The following is a 23,631-nucleotide window of genomic DNA, read 5'->3' as shown; positions in this document are numbered from 1 at the left end:
TCCTCCTCATTCCTTTCTGTGGAGCTAAAGACCTGCCACAGGGACAACTTTTATAAATAACAAACAAACAGGACATTTAAAGGGGCAGTGTATGTCTTTATTCAATTAATTTTATTCTGTTAATCTGGCTTATTTGCTTGAGATTTGTTTTGTTTGTTCTTTTGAGACAGGGTCTTTCTCATAGGGTACATGCTGGCCTCAAGCTTACTATGTAATTGAGAGTGGCCTTGAACTCCTTGTCCTGCATCTATGGCCAAAGGACTGGGATTACAGATGTACACTGCCACACCAAGCTAGCAGAGTGGACTTTCTTAACATGAAGATTTTAACCTGTTTGAAACTCAAAGATGCCCAAAATGACCCTAAGAGGAGACAATCTTACCAAGGCATAAAATAGGTGATAAACCTCTGTACAACAATTTCCTTTCACTCCTATTCTAACAAAGGGGTTAGAAATGCTGGGGATGACAAGGACTGTGCTTTTCATTTAATTCCAACCCCCTCAGGGAGGAAAGGTCAAAAGGGCTTAGTCGTCTGCTCATTTACTTTCTATGCATCTTGAAGTTTTCAATTTTAAAATAAATGAACATTTACGAAATTATTTTTAAACTCTCTTGTACATAACTATGAGGGGAAAAACAATTCTGAGACAAGCATGGGAAGACGGCAGACAGTTATCGATTTCAGAAAGAATGGGTTCTGCATCCCACTCCAAAGAAACATTGTGCAGCTAACGGAGCTCTCAGGTGATGGAGCTCTCAGGTGATGGAGCTCTCAGGTCTTCCCCTTCCCTCAGTCAGCTTTGCCTAGAAACATAGAAAATCCAGGAAATATTCAAATTTTACTGAGTACATGTCTCTGTATATTATCAAAATCAAACTGAAGAATCAATATGACCTAATTCACATGAAAGAAAAACCTGATCTAATTAAAATCTCAGTGACCATCCTCAGGAGTCAGTTCCAGAGTTCTAAATAGAGTTCAAAAACTAAGAAAGGCAGGGCTAGAGAGATGATGCGGGCTGCTCTTCCCCAGGACCTGCCCTTGACTCCCAGCACCACAACTGGTAACTGAGCTCCAGGGGATCTGATACCCTCTTCTGGCCACCACACTTCACACACACATGACCTACAAACACAGATATACACACATCACATAGACAACAAAGTAAAGAGAACAACTAATGCTGGCAAATATTCTATAAACAACCATTTTCCTACTTTGTACTCATGTGGCAATAGGCTTCTCCCTGGGTGATCTTAAGCCATTTGTGAACTGAGCAGAAGGTACATACTACCAATGGTAGATAAGATAAGGTGAGTAACATCTACTTGCTTTAAAAGCACCTCATCACTCCTTGCTTGACAACTACCCTGTTTTACCTGATTCCTGAAGCATAAAATACGTGTTCAGCACAATATTTTTGAAGACAAAGGTATTATTATTAGACATTTCAAGCCAGTAGGTTCAGTGAAGAAAATACGCCTGTAGCACACTTTCCTCACACTGGCAAGTAACAACTAAGTCACTGATGCAATCAGTATTAATCTTGTGACTCCAGCTAATGATTTTTATATTACTATTGGTGAAGAGCTGTGTGAATGGGGAAACCCACCTGTAAAAATCACTGCCTAGTGTAACAGTGAAGAATTCTAGGGTGCACGGTTACAATTAAAACACAAGTCAGTCGGCAGAAAAATCACACAAGAGGCCAAGAAGGCCTCATCGATCCTGAAAACCCAACATCTTCTAAAATCTCCCAACCACTCCAGAACGTCCATTCTGTTGAAAGGGTTTACACACGCTGCTGTTGATTACACAGCATCTGCATCGTTTAATCAGCTGAAGAGGCTCAGGGCGAGGGGCAGAGCTTTGAACTTTCTAGGAACACCTCACAGTACTAAACATTTGTAACCTCTACTCTATCCTTTCTCATTCTGACTATACTCACACGTACAAGGCAAAGCTGCAGCACGCACACTATGTCAGCTCCTAACTCACCGGTCTCCTACTCACCCTCAAAAGCAATCAGGGGCCTCGATAGAGTCAGTGTCACTCCAGAAAGCTAGCAGTATGCTGCTCAAAGGCTTTCTAAAGCAGCCCCCATGAGCTCTTCTGACTTTAAATTCTTAGTAAAAACTCTAACAGCAAATTTTACTGAAGTTTACACAGACCCATTTTAAATAAGTCATATCTTGTGTCTCTTCTCGTCTTGACTAAATGTACATGCTCCATCATTTCCTATGGTTTTGTCTCACGAAGTTGGCCAACTGTCATTTCCATTTTTGTGTACAAAGTCCTGTGCAACTGTGGCAGAGAGAGAGAAGTGAGAGAGACAGAGACAGAGGGAGAGACAGAGAGACAGAGAAGGGAGAGGGGGAGGGAGGAAGGGAAGGAAGGAAAAGAAAGAAAAGGTACAGAATGACTCAGATCATCAATATTTACAAAACACATTCAGAGCCCTTCAGTATTTGCCAAGTGACACAGAAACCATTAAAAGTCAGTCTCCAATGGCTACTGAATCTTTCTCATAGAAACACACTGCAGATTTCCCTGCTCCCCACTCATGCTGAGAAGCATGCTTGGCCCTTATGCTCCCACCTGCTTTTTAAAATTCATTTCCCCCTTCACTTGAGTGGGCACCCACTATCACACTGTAAAGCACCAGATGCACAGACACTGAGATGAATAAAATATGGGAATGTTCGCCCTCCTTCCCACTCCAATTTCTAAATAGCAACTATTACAGAAGAGAAGCGAGCAGGGAGGGAAACAGAGCATTGCAGGACGTGCAGCGGGGCACAGCGAGCAGCACTCAGAACCAAGTTCAGACGGAGGAGGGTGTCCAAGAGAAGACATGAAGTGTAAAGGGCCCTTGGCACTGGAGGAGCCTTTGTGTGGCAGAATGCCATGCTAGCATGAGAAAACACCAGTGGAAGTGAGGAGGCACGAGGGAGCAGTATCCAGCCTAGGGTGGATGTTTAGGTCACGGCTTGAGGGCATCCGTGAGAAGAGCTGGGCCTAAAGACAAGAGCGGGCTTGGACATTCATTCACACACTCCATACACTTACACAGTTGGATCCTGACTTTGACAGGTAGAAAACAAAGAACATGAGAGATGCATGCTGAAACCAAAGACAACGCTAACTGGAGCTGAGGTGGTCACAGGACAGGCGTCTGTGTTACTGCCCAGCACGGAGGTAGAATTCGGAAAAGGACCAAGGACCACAAGAGAAATACAGAAAAGCATAACGAGCAGGTGCCGAATGAGGAGAAAACCGAAGACATGAATGAACTCACCCGAGAAGAATGATGAGGGGAAAGACAAGGGATTTAAGGGAAGAATAATTTAGACACCTGGAATCAAGATGGTAGCCTATAATTCAAGAACTTGAGAGGCTGATCCAGAAGGATTATCATGAATTCCAGCCCATGCTGGGTTACAGAGTGAAAATGGAAAGAGGTAAAGAACAGATATATGAACAATCAGTCAAGGAACCTGAAAAAAGTCACCTTGACGATGCAAGAGGCTTCAAGAAAAGATTGTGTAAGACAGAGACAAAGGAGAGAAGGGTGGATGTGGGAGCTACAGCAGCTGTGGGGATCTGCTGGAGAACTGAGGAAAACTGAGCGCCACACAGACCCTCGTGAGTGTGATTACACAGAAAGATGGAGAAGCTAGTGCTAATACATCAAGCAGATGGGAGATGAAAAAAAAAATCTTTAAAGAGAGCTCGAAGACAAAAGTAAGGAGAGACGTGGCTGGAGCCAGGAAGGGCTCAAGGATGAAGAGGAAAGGGTGGTGTTTAGGAGAAGGACATCAGCGTGTTCACAGAATGAGGAGAATGGGTTAGTTGGGAAGGGAAGTATGCAAAAAAGGGAAGGTAAGTCTGCTGCCCAGAGGAAAGGCGGGGTAGCCTTGGAATGGGGCCTTGGAGACAAGGAAAGGAGCTCACAGGAGATGAATGTGGGTCATAAGGAACCTTTTATGTATAAATTAGAAAGCAATAAAAAAAAAAAGAAAGCAATAAATATCGTGAGAGGGCAAAAAGGGTCGTGTGCAGTGATGGTCTGGAATTTATTTTTCTGTTCTGGAGATTGAATCAAGGGCCTTGCACATGACAAGCAAGCGTTCTATCACAGACTACACCCTTAATTCATCGTAACAACAGTCTGGAATGACTGCCATGGAAAATAAGAAAAAACACTAACCACGGAAAAGTAAAGAAACCATTTAGAACACGCAGTTTAACACAGCTCTGGAGCAATAGTAATCTCAACATGTAAGCACAATAAAGCATCTGAAAATATTGTCAAGTCTATGCCTTATGGTACTGTTCAGAATCTTTGTCTTCTAGGCTCAGGTGTATATGACTGATATTTGGTGGACATATTGTTAATGGAGTTGTCAAAATTCATAAGAGAAATAAAGCAAACAGTAGTGACCAAGGATAACCCACCACTATGATTTTAGACAGCATGGGTTAAAAAAGAAGAGTCACACAGGGATCTAGAAGACAGTTCCATATCAGAGATGACAAGAAAAGGCCAATGGAGTGGCCAGTGGTGGGGGCAGGGTTACTTTATTAAGCACGCAGCCAGCTTAAAAATACTTTCATCTTTGCTGGCTCTGAGGTTGGAGTAATAACTACTTTAACACAGATGAGAACAGCCAAGGTAACATATAAAGGAACAAGGCTATGTGAAACAGAAACTTCACATACATTAAAAGATGCATTTAGTAACATTTTCATGGGTTATGAAATATTCTTTTGATTTTCTTCAACCATTTGAAAATGTGAAAGGTGCTCTTTGTTCATGGGCCATATCTGCCAAAGCCAAACAGCCAGTTTGCTAACACAACAGCTAGCACACTGACAGTTCTACAATATCCATTTTCAAAAACATGCACAGGGTAAGACATATTTCATATGTCAGATCCTCAGGGTAATAATGAGGGCTGACTCCAGCCTGAGAAGCAGGTAGGCCAACTGCAGATCTTCCTCTCACCCTCCATTCCTCCAAGTCCAATTCCCCAGCCTCATCCACAGCTCTGCAGCAGACCACCTACTGAGCCTCCCCTTCCTCCTCACCCCCATTCCCAGTGGACTGCACAGATCTAGCCCTCCTAACCTCCCTCCATGCCTTGTTGCTTCATCCTAGCCCCTAATTCAACCAGGCACTCCCTGGGAACCTACAGGCTACTTCTGCAATAGAAGCAAGTAGACTGACTGCAGACTTTCATGCCTCTCTCCATTAATCCAAGTCCAATTCCCCAGTCTCATCCCCAGCTTTGCTGTGCCTTTTCGTCACTCCCTGCCCCGTTCCCAGAGGTAACAAGCATATCCTAGTGGAACATCCTGTTTCTCATGAGCTTGTGAAGTTCAGCACTGCTCTCAGTCCATCTCAGTCTCAGGTCCCTATACCCAAAACCAAATTCTACCTGTAATATGCAGTGCCCAAACCTATCAGGACACCAGAAAAATTTCCTAAAGGTAACACACAGCCCCCACACTCTCCTAAAGCACCGGAGAGGAAACAAACCAACAAACAAAACACCCAACAGAGACAAGACCAAATACCAGCACCTAGAATCTCAATCTTTCCAATCCCAGAGGCCTCCTGGATGCCATTGTGAAAACATAATCAATAAACAGCCAGGACAAGATGTCTCCACTAGAGCCCAGCAGCTCTACCACAGCACGCCCTTAATAGTCCGACGTAAGTGGAGCTCAAGTAAAAGACCTTAAAAATAGTTTACATGACTATGGTAGAGGTACTTAAAGAGGAAATGAATAAAACTGTTCATACCTGGAGGTGGAAATACCATCAATTAAGAAATCCTAAACTGTGGGAATTTTGGAAATAAAAAAATTAAGAATTCAAACATGAACCACAGAAGCAAGCTCTACTGACAGAAAATAGGAGAAAAAAGAAAGACTCTCAGATATTTGATCACACAATAAAAGAAATGGATACACTGGTCAAAAAAAAATGTTAAATCTAAAAACCTCCTGGCACAGACCATCTAGAAGAAACTGGGACTATGAAAAGACCAAATCTAAAATTATTAGGGATAGAGGAAGGAAAAAAAGCCCAGCTCAAAGGCCCAGAAAATATTTTCAATAAAATTATAGAAGAAAATTTAATTAGCCCCCCTGAAAAAGAAAGTAGATCCCTATCAAACTATAAGAAGTATACAGAACACCAAATAGATTGGACAAGAAAAGAAAGTCCCCTCAGTACATAATAATCAAAACCCTAAACATACAAAGACTATTAAGCCAGGTGTAGTGGCGCACGCCTGTAATCCCAGCACTCAAGGAGGCAGAGGCACGCAGATCTCTGAGTTCAAGGCCAGCCTGATCTACAGAGTCCAGGATAGCCAAGGCTACACAGAGAAACCCTGTCTCAAACAAACAGCTGCAAGAGAAAAAGACCAGTAAAGTTTAACAGCAGACATATTAGAATTACAGCTGACCTCTAAAAACAAAAGAGCCTGAGTAAATGTGTTAAAGAGTCTGAGAAACCAACCACAAATGGCAGCCCAGACTACTATATCCAACAAAATTTCCAATTACAATAGATGGAGAATATAAGACATTCCATGATAAAACCAAACTTAAGCAATATCTATTTGCAAATCCAACCCTATAGAAGGTGACAGAAGGTAAACGCCAACCTAAAGAAGTTACCTACATCCAAGAAAGAACAGAGAATAATCCCAGACAAGCAAAGTCACAGAAGGAAAGCAAACACACACATGCCACCACCCCCCCCCCCACACACACACACATGCACACGCACACAGAGCAGTAATGACAAGAATCAACAATCACTGGTCACAGAAAACTCTCAACAGCAACAGTCTCAGTTCCCCAATAGGGGAAAAAAAAAAAAAAACATAGACTAAGAGATTGGATTAAAAAACAGGATCCATCTTGCTGCTACACCCAAGAAAAAATTGGTAGCTTTCCTATATACAAATGACAAATGGTCTGAGATAAAAATTAGGAAATAATCACCCTTCAAAATAGCCTTAAGTAACATAAAATATCTTGGGGTATTTCAAACCAAGCAAGAAAAAGATTTGTATGGTAAAACCTTCAAGTCCTTGAAGAAAGAATAAAGAAGATATCACAAGATGGAAAGATCTCTCATCCTTATAGATCAATGGGATTAACACAATAAAAATGGCCATCTTAACAAAAGCAATCTACAGATTCAATGCAGTCCCCATCAAAATTCCAATACAATTCTTCACAGGTCTTGAAAGGACAATTCTCAGCTTCATATGAAAATGTCAAAAAAAAAAATCCTAGAAAAAAAAGGGGAGAGAGGAATCCTGATAAATAACACACTGCTGGCAGATTCACCATCCCCAACCTCAGTTGTCTTACAAAGCTCCAGTAACAACAGCGTGGTGTTGGCATGAAAACAGACACACTGATCCATGGAATCGATTGAAGACACAGACATAAGTCCACACACCTATGGATGCCTGATTCTTGATAATGAGGCCAGAAATATACACTGGTAAAAGGACAGGACCTTCAGCAAATGGTCAAATTGAATGGCTGCATGTAGAACAGCAGTTATCAACCTTCCTAATGCTCTGTATGACCCTTTAATACAGTTCGTGTTGTGGTGGCCCCAAGCCATTTAGTGAAATTATTTTCATTGCTACTTAACAAAAACTGCAATTTGTTACTGTTATGAATTTTAAGGTAAATATGTTTTTGGAGACAGAGGTTTGCCAATGGGGTCCCAACCCATAGGTTGAGAAACACTGATGTAGAAGAACCAAATAGATGCATATTGATCACTTTGAACAAAACACAACTCCAAATGGATCAAAGATGTCAACATAAAATCACACACAGTGAACCTGATAGAAGAGAAAGCGGGGAATAGCCTTGAATTCATTGGCACAGGAAAAGGCTTTCTAAACAGAACAGGGTTAGCACAGGCACTAAAATCAACAACTTATGAATGGGACCTCACAAAACTGAGAGGCTTCTGTATGCAAAGGACACCATCATTCAGACAAAGCAGCAGCCTACAGGGTGGGAAAAGATGTTTACCAGCTACATATGTGATAGAGGGATGATATCCAAAATATACAAAGAACTCCGGAAACTAGGTATCAAGAAAACAAATGACCCAAGGAGTACAGATCTAAACAGAGACTTCGCAATTCAAGCAACCCAAATGGCTGAGACATACTTAAATGTTCAACATCCTTAGCCGTCGGGGAAATACAAATCAAAACTTACACCTGTCCAAATAGCTAAGCTCACCAAACAAGTGACAGCTCATGCTGGTGAGGGAGTAAGAATTCACTCATACGTTGCTGGTGAAAGTGCAAATTCCTATGACCACTATGGAAACCAGTATGGCAGTTCCTCGGGAAGATGGCAATTAACCTACCTGCAGATCCAGCTCTAGCACTCTTGGGCATATACACAAAGAATGCTTCATCTTACCAAAGAGACACTTGCTCGACCATGTTCACTGCTGCTCTAGTAATAATTGCCGGAAACTGGAAAGGACCTAGATATCCCAAACAGAAGAATGATGAATGAATGAGTGAGTGAATGAATGATTGAATGAATGAAGAAAAGATGAAGTATCACACTGCTGTTTAAAAAAATGACATCATAAAAAGTACAGGAATATAGAAATAGAAAATTCATCCTGAGTGAGGTCTCACACTCAGTGGGTATACCAGAGTGAGGAATACCAGAAAGATGAATATGGTATGTCTCCACTTATGTGCGGGTATTAGCTGTGAAACCAGTGATTATCAAGCTACAATCCATAAGTCTACAGAGGGTAGGTGCAGAGGAAAGGACTAGAAGGAGGTCTGGTTAGGAACAGGAAATAGGACAGATAGATATGGACGGCAGTGGGGAGCGGGAAAGAGGAGAGTGTGAAGGGAATGTACGGAAAGACAGCTAACAGTAAGGGGCGCTTGAGGGGGGGCACGAAAACCTAATACAGTAGAAGCCTCGTGTGCTGGCCTCTCTTGTGTCGACCTGACACCATCTTCTCAGTGAAGGAAGCCTCGGTTGAGATGACACCTCAAGTAAGATTTGGCTACAGGTAAGCCTGTAGGGCATTTTCTTAATGACTGAGTCATGGGGAAGGGCCAGTCTATTGCAGGTGGTGCCATTCTTGAGCTGGTGGCCCTGGGATCTGAGCAGGCTGAGCAAGCCAGGAGAAGCAACCCAGGAAGCAGCGCCCCTCCATGGCTTCTGCACCAGCTCCTGCCTCCGGGTTCCTGTCCTGGCTTCCTCCAATGGTGGACTACAGTGCGGAAGTGTAAGGCAAATAAACCCTTTCCTCTACAACTTGCTTTTGTTTCATCACAGCAATAGAAACCCAAGCTAAGACACTACCTTACAAACAAACATATATAAAGGTGATCGAGTGAAAACTGGGGGAGACAGAAGACACTGCCTTAAGTATAAACATATGAAGGCAACCTAAGTGTAATCGCCAAAACAATGGGGGAGACAGAGTCCCAACTAGCCATCTCTTGTCACCAAGTGAAGCTTCCAATACCAGGACGACCTCTAATTGAGTTGTTGGCCAAAGGGGCCCCACAGGAATCCCCAAACAACCCGGGCCATTGACAAGACCATAACAGGTTGATCTCCACCAACCTCCAGCAACCCATTGTTGAATACAACACCCACAGAACTCACTGAACATGGGGATATGGAGCTGATACCTACATAGCACCTTCACCCTATATTCTAGCATCTCTGATACGAGAAAGTACTCTGAAAGTTATCAAAAGAAAAACGTAAACACCAAGGCAGGCATAAACCATTTATCGGCAGTGGTATCCTATCTGCAAAATGTGCTAGGGAAACGCTGGCTCAGAGCTTGAAGTAATCAACCAAAAGCTGATTTGACTTAAGGCCTACTCCACAAGATGGAACCCAGAGACTAGATAGCCCAGGGACCTGGGGTAAACCCAAATAATACTGGTCTGACAACAAGAAAACCACCCTGATAAAATGATCCCTAAGGATACTCTGCTATCCTCAAATCAGTGCTTGCTCAGCCATCATCAGAGGGGCTTCCCCTTGTAAAAGATGGGAGCAAACGCAGAGACCTACAGCCAGGCATGACATGGAGACCTGGAACGCTCAGCCCTAAATGGGTGTTTCCATCAAATCCCTCTCCTGAGAGCTCAGGGGACTGCATGGAAGAGGAGGAGGAAAGGGTGGAAAATCCCAAGGGTACAGAGGATACCAAGGAAAAAGGCCCTCTGAATCAACATGAGCAAAGCTCATAAGAACTCAAAGACTGAAGCAGAAAGCACAGGGCCTGCATGGTCTACACCGGATCCTCCATACTTAAAACATGGCTTCCAGTTTAGTCTTCTCATGGGATTTCTAAGTGTGCGAATGAGGGGGTCTCTGATTCTCGTGCCTTCTCTTAGGCTCTTTTCTTTGTGCTGTTTTTGTGTTGTCTAACTTCAAGGTGATAGTTTTGGGGTTCTATATTTTATTTTGTTATATTTTTTTAATGAATGAATGATTACACAACCACTAGAACAAAGCAACAACTGAACTGTCACTTATATTTGCTGGGAGGAGAGAAATCAGTTTTCTCCAGTAGACACACTGGACCACTCCAGGGCAGGCCTCATGTTCAGGAATAGATGAACAACATATAATAGAATGCACAGTTTTTTGTGTGCTTTTATTTGGTTACAGTTGGTTGGTGAGTTTTTCTTTTATTCTTTTTTTTTTTTTTTTTTTTGGAGTAGTGTTTTTTGTTTGTATTGTTTGTTTTTTTTTTTCCTTTTTCTTTCTCTTTTTTCTCCACGGTTTGGCAGGGTGGGGGGAAATTTTTTTTTTTAACTTAAAGTTGGGTGGGTAAGGAGGGGAAGAGGATATGAAAGGACTTGGGGTGAGAAGAGTATTATGTAAATATATTAAAATTTTTAAATTATTTTAAACAATAAAAATATAATAAAAACAACAACAAAAAAAAACAAAACAGTGAGGAGCGATCAAAACAAAACACATGTGCTGTGATTCAGAGGCTCCATATACAGCCCAGGATCTTCTCAAATTCATGATGTAGCCCAGACTGGCCGTGAATCCAAATCCTCCTGCTCCATCCTCCACATGCTGAGACTGTAGACATAGAGCACCAAACGCAGCTAGGATGTAGTAACAATTTCCCATAACATATTGTGATAAAGGTCAACAAGAGACTAAGGGGACACAGGACTAGGAATCTCAGCTCCATCCTGCCATGGGCCAGTTTCTAGACTTGAACAAATTATACAATAGCCTCAAGCTAGTGTGTTCTTGTTTGGAAGAAAAAAAAGCAAGTCTGTGGGAAGGTGACAAGACCAAGGTATACAGTATGGAGGTATACCACACATATGATAATCACACTCTGGTGCATTTCATGAATGGAAAGTTCCTGAGGGTTGTAACGAACACAGTCTACATTCTGAGGAAACTGTTGTAAAAACTAGGTGAAGCAAAGAGTATCTCTAGGAATTCTCCCCTTTCCCTGCTTTTTTTGAGTTAAACCTAGAGCCTTCCTGAAATGATAGGCATACTTTCTACTTTCTCCAGACAATTTCATAGGTGGCTTTGCTTCCTCAGATGTTCAGACCTTGGAAACAAGGTGCTGAACTGTGTGTGAACCTCCAGCAGTTCGTGCAGTCAGCGTGTACTGGCTCAAAGCCCACCTCAGGGAAAGTGCGATGGTCTGAATAAGAATGGCCACCACAGGCTCATGTATTTCAATGCTTAATCATCAGGGAAGGGCACTATGTGGGGAGGACTTAGGGCTATGGTCTTGTCGGAGGAAATGTGTCACTGGGGATGGCCTTTGAGGTTTCTAAAGTCCAGGGTCCCTCCTCCTGCTGCCTGTGGACCCAGATGCAGCACTCAGCTACTTCTCCAGCACCATGCCTGCATGCGCCATGCCCCCAACATGATGACGATGCAATGAACCAAAACTGTAAGCAAGCTTCAGTTAAATTCTTTCTTTTATAAAAGTTGCCATGGTCATGTTGTCTCTTCACAGCAATAAAACAATGACTAAGACAGAACACTCATGCTCCAAATGCCATATTTTAGTGAAAGCTTTAAATACAATTTTATGGTTTCCTCAAACCTATAGGGTCCAATGGTGGCTCAAACATCTTGACTCAAACAATTTTGTTCACTGTTGCAATCCTGGAAGGAAAAGGAAAGCAAGGCATGGGTTATATACTTCCAGCCCTTCTGTTTTTTTCTTTCTGCACTGAGAAGTTGGGCCTCCATCTAAGCCAACCAGAGGAGACTAACCACACAGCCTTTACTACCAATGTGAGCCTAGTTTAAGAACAGTGAAGGCACAAGAGGCATAATTAGCAGCTCTTAATACTTAGATATTATAATCTTTTTAAAAATAATGTTTACTATGCCACCAACTGCCAGAACATTTATTCAGATCATAGCATTTTGTTCTTTAATCATAAACCACTGGGACAGCAAGTCTTTCATCTCTATACACATCCCCTCCAGTACAAAGGCCCTTAGTGATCATGTTGTTTCTCTACAAGCCTTCCCAAATGCTCACAGACATACTCAAATATCTGGACAACAAAAGAATTTAAAACCAAGGTGAGAGGTGTATTTTCTCAGTTCACTCTTGTAAATTGACTACACTGAAGCAAAAACTAGCTTCAATGTGTAGGCCCCATGGAGCTGATTCCTGTGTAAGAAGCCCCCTGGAGGGGCAGCATCTGGCCTGCGGCTTATCTGATCCACTCCTTTCGGGGTAAACCTGAGCAGCCTCAGTCTTTGCAGCACTCCAGGACCTGATAAACATACGGGGAGCAGGGTGATGTAGAAAGTCCTGCTCCTCTCTGAGGCAGATGTCCATAATGCGCTTTCCCTAACACACACGGGAGGAAAGAGGACCCAAGTGTAAATCCGTAACCCAAAGGACTAGTAAGGGGTAAAGAACCCATCTCAGCTTTCCGTAAACAGGGCTGCAATCATTCTACCTCGGCCTCTGAACCTTCAAAGTATCACTAGAATCACCAAGGGTTAACTTTCAAGTTCTTATTCATTTGATCTATGATGATATATCTAATTATTTAAAATCACTGTGATATGTATGCATGAAGATTTATGAACCCACGGCCTTGTAAAGATTCTGTATTCATACTGTGACAAAAAATATGATTTACATACATAGGAGTTTATTTGCCTATACAACTAATATCTAGAGTTAATCAAAAAAAGTTGTTTACAATACTAAGATTAAGCTTTATACATATTTGAGATGAAAGTGAAAATGAGCTCATAAAATACTGATTTAATGTCTGCTACAAAATTCCATCAAGTCAAATAAATTTAAGGTATATTATTTAATAGCAGAACTTAACATTTCACAGAGATCATCAATATTTATAGTTATTTTTAACATGAAATTTAACAGGTCAAATGTTTCCTGGGTCCCAACAGTTAACATAGCGGAATGGTTGTAGTTTCTAGTCATGGTTAAAAGATGAGATCTTTTCTATTTCTCAGGCCTAAGCATCCTTCTGGCCACACCATAATACTTTTCTCTCAGTGGCATGTCTGCTCACTGGATCCTTCTGGAGAATGTCGGCACACGGAACGCTGCTCTGAAGTAAAGCTAACACCAAGGTCAGAAAGAGGCTGTCCCCAGCACTGTCCACCTGTCCCCTTAACCACAGCTCAAAACTGAAGACAGGACTCCAGATTAAGACATCAGGCTCAGACCCAGTGATTTCCAAGGCAGGAGTGACCCTCATTTCACAAGTCATCAGAATTTCCTACAATTGACAGGAGAGATACAAATCTAATTTAAGTAGAAATTATACTTCAAATGGGCGTTTTAAAATGTCCTTTGAGGAAGCTGTGTATCACTTCGACCTTTCTGCTATAGTTTAAAAATAGGGGCAAAGGGGAGGGGGCATGGAACGCATGAAGGGTTTCTCTGGGAAAGCAACAATTTAATCCAAAACCAAGGGGGAAGAAGTATCTAACATCTTGTCGCTGGGTAGTGGACACTCAGGTACTACCATAATGTAAGCCACGCAGCCAACTGGCTGACTAGCTTCCAGTCTCCATCAGCAATGGCTAGACAAATGAAGACACTACACCACCTACCTCTCAAGGAATAGTGGGCAAAAAATCTCACCACTAAAAAGAATGGAGCCCTTCCATTCCCAGAGGAAGGTTAGCTCAGATAACCTCTCACATAAGATGGCTTATGGTGTAATGAGAAAGCCAAGCCCAGTCAACCACAGGAAAGCACTGGAAAGGTCCCCAACAAAAGAGAGCAGAATCCCAACAGACCATCGTTCCCAGTGTCTCCTGGGCTAACACGCTATTCCTCCAGTCAGGCATATTCCAGGCTTTCTATTCCAGGGGCCTGGGAACCATTCATCTCAAGAGATGACAGACAGTGAGTCCGTAAACTAAGAGGTTCCATCGAGGGAAAAACTTTTAACAGGGTCGTCTAAACTAACCTACTCATTGCTTTTAAAAAAAAAAAAAATCTGTGCACAAAATAGTGAAAATAGTGAAATACACTGGAAGAGTCAAAACAGAGTCAGTCTCTTCCCTTTTCTCACCTATAACCCTTCTTAGGAGTTTTGTTTGGGGCCATAATAGAATTAACCTATAAATATAAGTTTAAGTGACAAGGATAAGTGATAAGTTTAAGTTATAACCTCCTGGTAAAGAACATTGCCAGACTGGCAGCCACTCAATGCCTCATTTGATTTTATTTTCCCTTAAAAAAAGAAAGAAAACATAAGTTGTGTCTAACTTCTAATACAATCCAGACAACACCCTGTAGTTTTCCTGATCAATTATGGCCCTCATTTGCTTCAAACTCCTAAGAGCTTCCCAACAATCTTAGGAACCCTTAACCGCTCCGAAAGCCCTATATGAACCACCAATTTTATTAAAGTCCTTAGTTCAGGATTTGTCCCTCTTGTTTCCTCCATCACACCAACCACAACCATTGCATCCTGGGAATGAAGCTCGCACTGTACATCTGGGCCGCACAGCTGGGCCTTTCTCTGTGCTGTTCAGATACCCAGGACAGTCTTCCACCCCGACCTGGGCCCCTGCAGTCAGCTGCTGAAGGCCCCACTGATTCTCACATCTCTCTGGCAAGTCACACCCTCAGGAAAGTAGTCCCTGCTATCCCTGAGGTTGGTGCCCGTTCTGTAAAAATAAAGTTTAATTACATTCATTTCATTGACCAGGGCATGGAGGGGCACACACCACAGTGCACATACGGGGTCAGGAGAAAACGCACAGGAACTGGCTCTCTCTCCCCCACCTGAGCCCACTGATGAGACTAAAGTCACCATCAGGCACCTTTACCACCTGCACTGTCCCATTGGCCCTCTTCAGGTTGTGCTAAGGAAGAAGAAGAAACAGAACAAGAGCTGTTACCTGCATCATCTGTTTTGTGAAGGAGTTCGGCAAATCCAAAGGCCAGGCACTGAGTGAGCTACCACCACCACCCAGCACCACGCCTGCAGCAGCTAGTAATTAAATTCTAACCACCTCCAAGCAAGCTCTACGGTCTCCTAAAAAGAAAAACTTAGAAACTCTCAAGCGGAATTGCACATTTCAGAAACACCAAGAATCAGGCAAGAGTCTCATGGTTTTATAATCAAATTTAACCAGTCAACATAGTATGAAAGCAGTAAAAGTAATCTAGGGGACATAAACATAGATACCATTGGTGCAGCACAAGATCAGTATACATAAGGCCCAGGCTCAACTACCACTGCATGCACCCCACACATACACAAACATGCATGCACACACGCACGCACACACACCAGACACACACACTGCTTTAGGGGAACTTTAAGCAATAAAATACAAGAGCAAATTAATTCACTGCAACAACCACTTTGTACTATCATGAGTTACTGGTTTTTTAACAAATATCTTTCTAGCCTTGGTGGAAATGAAAAACAAAATAAACACCATATAGACACACATATAATTGGCCTGGCAAACCGAATAAAAGCCCAGGCTTGAGGTATTTGTAACTTACTACACTAAATCATCACCCAAACTGACATACAAGCATGGAGGCTATTTTGAACATAACAGCAAAGCAAGCACGTGACGGAACCCCACAGCTGTGGCAATGTGTCTTCAATTTCCAGCGCACAGAAATATGCAAATGCCAGGAGACCCTTCTCTGCACAAAACACTTAGCATGATTCCAAATTATTTTTTCCAGCAAGAAAGAGAATCTTTTTGGGAAGCTTACCTAAATTGAACTCGCTTTGCTAAGTTTTAAATTGGTGTTCCAAATGTGACAGAGCACCTCAAGAGTTGAAACACGAGCTGACAGGGATAGCATCTTGGGCCATGTAAGGAGACACTGGACAGGCTCCAGGAGACAGATAGGTGATAAGCCTCTAATGGCTCCGTTCAATCTGTGTGGCTTTTACAAATGAGAAGGCCACCTTTAGATCACTGGGTCACATCAAAGGCTCTTCTTGTCTGACTAAACTCAGGATTAACACAGCATCATAACAACAGAGAAGGCAAGGAGGCAAGCATCGCACAAAGACATTAAAAAAAAAAAGAAAAATCAAGAGGCCAGTGTCTGTTCATACGACCCTGAGGGAGGGAAAAGAGACATGGCCACAGCAAAACATGACTGCGAGGGCTGCCCTGTCTGTGAAAACGACACTCACTCTCCTCAAATGTGACCTGTCCTGATTCAGCTGGACATCCGAGCTCCTTATGTCAGATAAGCTTTTATTAACTGGACCCAAATTAAGCGAGCCACATATTGGGCACTTCAAATTACTGAGATAAGCTTTTTGATCATTATTTGGTCAACATCCCAGCCTCATGACATGGATTTACTTCTACGTTATCATTATTCCAATTCAGGCTATCTCGGGAGTTGATCCTACCTAGCAAAGTTCTATGTGGTTTTGCTATTTGCATTTCAAAAGGGCAGAGGACTAAAGATGAGCCTTTCAAGCAGAGTAGCCCTTATCTGGAATGAATGAGACCTGAATTTTTCTTTTAATTCATGAAAGATCTCAGTGATAGGAAGGACCCACATCTAAACACGAAAATCATTTGTTTTGTGCATACTTTGTATATAACAGGCTAAAGCTCAGATGCAGCATTTTGAAGAATTTTGTGCATTAAATAAAATCCATAGCATGAAAATTTCTACTTGTAACACTTTGTTGGCTTTCACCCAATTTTGGAGCATTTTATAACCAGATTTTCAGTTCAGGAATGCCCAGCTTGTACCCACAGTTCTAAGAACCAGAAGAGAACAAAACAGACTGAGGAAGGGTTTTTGAATTTTCTATTTTTAAATAAACTACCCTTTGAAAACATTTTTAGGTTATGGCCCCTAACTCAAACAAGCATCTTCATCCATGTGTAGAATAAACAGGTTCCCCTCCCAAGAGAAAATGGCACTTATGGCATTTATGGTCTATGAAGAGGAAGTAGCCACACAAAGAGGAATCCTGTGCGGTAGGTTCCAGTCCTGAAAAATGAAGAGCTGCACAGTAGAAATGTCTATGTTTACATCACTTCACAGTTTTCACAGTTAATTCGGTGTTGCCGATCTCTTCCTACTAGAGCCATGACGTCATTCAGTGTTCCTCCTCCACGTGAGACACTGGGAACTCTCACTCAGGGTTGAGTAAGGCTGAAGCCCTGAGCCTAGTACTAGTTAAAATTCCTTCTGCCATACTCATTCAGTAATTAGCATTCAACGCCTACGGTGCCATGGCAACTACTCTCATAAGTGAGGGGGCTACAGCAGCGAACAAAACAGACTTAAGCCCCAGCCACAGAGCTAACATTTGGTGAGCACTACCACACGACTTGTGGGCTTTCATCTTGATTAGTAGGATGTCACTGACAATACCAAATGTTCAACGAAAACTGGTTCTTTTGTGCACCTAAAAAAACTAAATGCATCCAATCAGTCAGTTATGAAAGCGAACACTCAACACTTAAAGCATGCTAAAGCTGTATTAGGCATTGGTAATTCAAGAGAAAATTGAGGTGCAGATCCTCAGAAAAGACATACATTTAAGAATGAACAAAACGGGGCTCCTGTGAATAGAGAACAAATACTCCTCAGCCAAGCTTCAGACCAGGGAATCAAGTACAGAATTTTCCCTAGGGCTATACAATGAGATCAGTGCTCAGAAAAATAAAAACCACCCCAGGCTTTATTAACTAATAGACTAGAGATTTGGAGACACTAGGAAAAGGTAGCAATTGTTTTACTTTCAACATTATTTCAATGAAATACCCAACACAGTGATAGCATGCTTGCTATCTCCTTAAAAATACATATCTCATGAAACACTCTTCCTTTCTCTCGTTTTCTTCAAAAGTGCTAGATTTTCGGTTTATTCTCACAGCTTCAAGCCACAGCTTGGAAACTTCCCATAGACGCTCACACAGTTTGCCACGTTTCGTGCTCTTGAGCCATCAAGTGGAGGGTGTACCAGAGGAAATGATGCGTGCCATCCTTCAAGAAGCTGGAATCTGAATGAACCCTGTCACTGTAAACCCGAGGAGAATCCTGAAGGAAAGGCAGCCATATGTGCCTACAGACACCACACAGGAGACAGGTGTGCAGCTCAAGCCTGAGGGCTCAGCATGGATGGCTGACCCTGGAGGCCAGTTCAAGGACAGCTTGGTTGTGCTGTGAATTCCAGGTCAACCTGGGACACACTGAAAGAGCAGGTCTCAAAAAAAGGAAAAGTGCCAAGGAGGTGGAGAGAGACCATGACAAAGCCTTCTGGAGGTACGCCCTGTGGTGGCTTACTCCTTCACAGGAGAGCTACCTGGTCAGCACACTTCATCTGCAGGAACCAGGAGCTTAGGGCAGAGGAGGACATACACACAGAGAAGGGAAAGGCAGGAAAGGCCTGCACACCAGATACCCTCAGGGCCTCAGGGCCATGCCTCCTCCACATGTTCTGACAGACTTCACTAGTTTTCTTTTCAAAACCACCAAGGTCAAGAACTAGAAACCAACTATGTGAAATGTCTGCTCTCTGGTGGGCATCCCCTTGTGTACAGATAACAGGAAAAGAAAGTCAACACAAGCTTTTTGCCTGCTTGTTTTGTGATGGACATGATACAATTGCCTTTGGAAGCCATACTAATCTGAAAGAAAGCGCCCAGTGACACCTGCCATTTGAAACGGCTGACGGACCAAGAGAGAAAACCCACATGAAAAGTAAATGCTGCTTTAGAGCTTCTGAAACTTCTAAAATAGAGAGCTCACATGATTCTAGTGTTTGCACTGTGAGAAACGTTTCAGCTAAAATGTAATTTCTCATCTCTACCATCACTGACACAAAGAAAGTGCTTTGATTAGAAGCCAGTGATTTTTCAAGAGGAAGGACTACACAGACATCCCTATGTTCTCTACAAAAACCATGTACAGGGCAAAAAGTAAAGCTTTGACCCACACGGGAGACTGAGAGAGTGCCTGACTAAGAGCAGTGGTTCTCAACCTGTGGGCCGTGACCCCTTGGAGGTGTCAAATGATCCTTTCACAAGAATTGCCTGAGACCATAGGAAAACACAGATGTTGACATTATGATTCATAACCAGCAACACTACAGTAATGAGGTAGCAACGACCTGGTTTAGGGTCACCACAGCATGAGGAACTGGATTACAGGGCCACAGCATTGGGAAGGTTGAGAACCACTGGACGAGAGACTAATAGCATCTTAAAGAGCACAGAAAGATTAGGTGGCCGAGTTGGACTTCAGAACTCTGGTTCTGAACCCATGATGAGGGAAATCATTAAGATCCTGGAGGGGTCTAGAGTTGCTGCTGCAAGGTAAGCAGCAGGGAGTGAGTTCTGTAGTAAACTGCAGAGGGGAATGCTCACATCCTCCAGTTCCCTCTCAAACTTCAACAAGGACAGGTGTAATATATGATAAATTCAAACACAAATTTACGAAGTACCAAATACAAAAGGTGACACCTTACGAAAGAGAAAGGGAGAAGCCACCGTGAGACCTGACACACGGAAGTTCTTAAAAACATGTCAACAACTTGGAAGGAGAGGTTTGTAAATGCCCAAGAAGAAGGAAAATCATATTATAAATCAAAAGAAATACACAGGAATTCTGGACATCAGTCAAGGGAAATTGAACACCCAGCCACCATCATGAGTACCCACAAAGAACAGAAAAAACAGGATGGGGCAGGGAGCTTATAAAACTTACAAGGCAATGTTTGCTTCCATGTAAAAATTGACTGTGAATGAGCACCACGAAAATATTAAAGAATAAACTCAAAATGCCTCAAACACAGGACAATATTCTAAAACACCCATGTTATTTGAAGTAAAAAGTGAGAAAGAGGCCCAGTGATTGCTGCAGCAGTCCAGGGGACCTGCCCAGATGTGCCTTCTATGTTCCCTAGGAAACACCACCAACTTTCAGGTGACGCCCAACACTTGGGAAGATAAGACAACATAATTCTCAAAGTTTATCTCCTGCCTCCTTTCTTGCCTTCCCTCATCCCAAATAGCAAGTAGAGAAGGTATTCCAACAAAAGAGTGGAGTCTGGAAGAGGGGCCAGAGGAGCGACTGAGGAGAGGCCAAAAGCACAGAACAAAGCAGAGGAGACCCACCATGACAGCATAAAGGCAGCAGAGACCTGGTGCTAAAAAGAACTGAGCAGAATTCACGGCACTAAACACCCTGTCCCGAGGGTCTACCAGGGAGCCTGGAATAAACTAATGACTAAGAAAATCAGCTAGGCATCTTTGTGCAGCAAACTAAAAGACAGAGTGGGATGCAAAATGTGAGAAAATACTGCAATGCCTAGATATAAGTAGTCCTCCCATGAAAATATTCATGTGTTCCGTAATTCATAAAAAAATTGGAAAGCCATGCTGAGAAAAGGCATAAGGAGTGGGGTTGAAAGATTAAATCTCACAATGCAGTATCAAAAGCTCATGAGAGAGTGAGAAAGAGAGAGATACACACAGAGACAGAGAGAGATACTATAGTTAAAGAAGAGGTCATGAATTTGAGGAGTAGGGGGACATAGGACTTGGAGAGAAAGAAGCAGCAGCAGTAGAAATAATGGAAATATGGTGATTGATGTATGAAATTCTCAAAACAATTTTAAATGATAATGTAACTCAATAGCCATCTAACAAATGAAATTTTAAAAGACATAAACAGAAAAACAGCATCTGTTACACAATGCACCTGAGAAATAAACAGGAAAGTACGAGGCAATCAGCTATTTTTTTTTCTGAAATTCCTCATTTGATTGATATTTTTCAAGCTAAACTGATTTTATAAAGTGTATGTTCTCTTAAAAACGAGCATCCAACAAACAAGCTCTCCTTTGCAGAATGCAGGGGTAGGAACTGAGGCAGCAACAAAGGAGCTCTATGTGTCCTGCCACCATCCAACCAGACCTGCTGCCCGAATCAGCAGGTTACCTCAGAAAGGAATTACAGATCTCTGAATCAAAAGCAGTTAAGCACTTAGTCTCAAAGCAAAAGTTTGCAGATTAATATACAAATTTAGCCAGGCACCGATTTGTGGTTTTGAAAAATTAGTTCTCTACCTAAAATATTTTCTGTAAAATTCAAATAAACTAAAGCACAAATAAAACCATATCATTTCACTGTATGTTCTCATGACTTCACATCTGCCAATAAAAGCAAAATTAGATGATCAGACATTTGATCAAAAATATTAATCAGATTTATATTAAACTTACTAAAAGCTTCTTCTTTCTCAAAAATCAACCCTGTAATTTAACTTGTATGCCAACCAGCAGAAGCAGGACTGTGGCCACGGTGGGCCACATCCAAACGCCTTTTGTCTCTTTTGTGTCTATCAGCTAAGAACATTTTTACACTGGAGGGGAAATTCAAATCTGTGTCCATAAAAGGTGTCACTGAGACACACCTTTGTTAACGTAATCTTACATCTGCAGCCACTTTGGGGGGATGAACGGTTGCCTAGTCAAAACAGAGTGTGGAGCCTAACAACTGTCTATGACATGACCCTTTGTAGATGAATGTTTACTGACTACTGAGCTCAAGTATTGTAATTCTTAAATCTCACGTGTGGTGTGTTTCAAACCACATTCCTACATCAAATGCATCCTCTTAGCAATCCTCTAAATCGCTCAGCTTCACCCTTCTCGCCTCTACAGGCGAGTGAAACACCTCCACCAGGCTAACATGAAGTACTGACTGTAAGAGAAGTATGAGGCAAGGAAACGCCACCCATGCCTGTCTTCCGCTCAGGGACCTCCTAACCATCCATTATCCTTGAAGAGCTGGAGAGGCGGTGTCCGACCTTCAGTGAGCACTGCTCCTGACCTCACCAGTGCAGATCCCCTCCTCCCATCCCTCACACACAGACGGTGGGACCTGGGCTGAAGTTCAAATAGGAGTTGAGATGCAGGGGTGCATGGGCAGAGAGGATGCTCCCAAAGAGTGAGCAGACACTGCTGAGAGGTCAAAGAGCAAGGCAACAGGCCAAACAATTACAGCCTGGAGCTACTGAAGACATAGGAAAGGGAAGGAGCTCCGAACCACTCATGCCTTTAGCTGTTCTCCCACAACACGCTCTGTGTATGTGTGTGTGTTTCTCTCTGTCTGTCTTTCTGTCTCTCTCTCTCTCTCTCTCTCTCTCTCTCTCTCTCTCTCTCTGTGTGTGTGTGTGTGTACACACTCATAGTTCTACTCCTGCTGGTCTCTGTCAGTTAACTACTGGAATATACAGTACTAGGATTAGTTCCTGGTTTATGGAGGTTGAGACTTCCTGTTACACATCCAGCTAAACAGGGAAGAAGCACAACAAAGCAGACTTAGTACTTAGTACTTAGATCTTAGTACTTAGTGCTTAGTACTTAGATCTCTACAGACTACAGTTTTCGCATAGAATTAAGCCACAGACCCTAATTACCAATTTAGAAAAGTGAAGACAGATCCATTTCTCTTACTGATGTCTTTTTGAAACAGAAGAAGAAAAAAAAAGATATGCTCCATTATTATAAACTAAAACTCTGCCTAAAAGTAGTCTCCAAACACAACTGAACCTACACTGAGGAATTCCTGTGTACAAGACAGGACAGGGGGGATTGCATGCCACACCACCTGCACCTCAGGGTAGGAGTTTTTTAGCTGAAGTCTACTCCCAAACCAGAAACACAAGCTGAGGGGACAGTATGGGGATTGCAGGAGGAGAATGCACACATTCACAGTACCTTGCTCCAGTCTGAAGCGCAGGGAGCGTCTGGCTGCTTCCATCTCAGGAGTGGGATTATCTAGGACATGTCTACACCACTGTAAAGGATTCTGGGACTTCTCTGGTGAGGTGAATGTCTTCGAAGAGCCAACGTATAACCTTAAAAAGAGAGAAATCTACATTATAGGTATGATATGGATGACAGAAAGTGCCTCTCTTCTGCAGGAAAACAGCATGTACTGAACAGTTCCCATAGAAACAGAATCACATTTGATTGCTTCAAAGTACCAAGAGTCATTTTTAACAGGCAAATATCCCCAAATAGAATAGGTCGCTTTCCA

At 42.5% G+C, this 23,631-nt stretch overlaps 1 protein-coding gene across 2 annotated transcripts in view; it reads right to left on the bottom strand.

Annotated features, from left to right (window-relative positions):
• Positions 1-23,631, bottom strand: part of Slain1 (SLAIN motif family member 1) — a 51,868-nt gene that overhangs the window by 21,809 nt on the left and 6,428 nt on the right. For both annotated transcript variants that reach the window (XM_060391569.1, XM_021626231.2), the window contains exon 2: positions 23,310-23,449. In XM_060391569.1, coding sequence (XP_060247552.1) covers positions 23,310-23,449 — 140 coding nt within the window. The remainder of the gene's footprint in view (positions 1-23,309; positions 23,450-23,631) is intronic.

The sequence above is a fragment of the Meriones unguiculatus genome, chromosome 9 (assembly GCF_030254825.1).
Source record: "Meriones unguiculatus strain TT.TT164.6M chromosome 9, Bangor_MerUng_6.1, whole genome shotgun sequence".
NCBI classification, from domain to species: Eukaryota; Metazoa; Chordata; class Mammalia; order Rodentia; family Muridae; genus Meriones; species Meriones unguiculatus.
The sequence above is the reverse complement of the archived record's forward strand: the minus strand, read 5'-3'. Positions and strand labels throughout refer to the sequence as shown.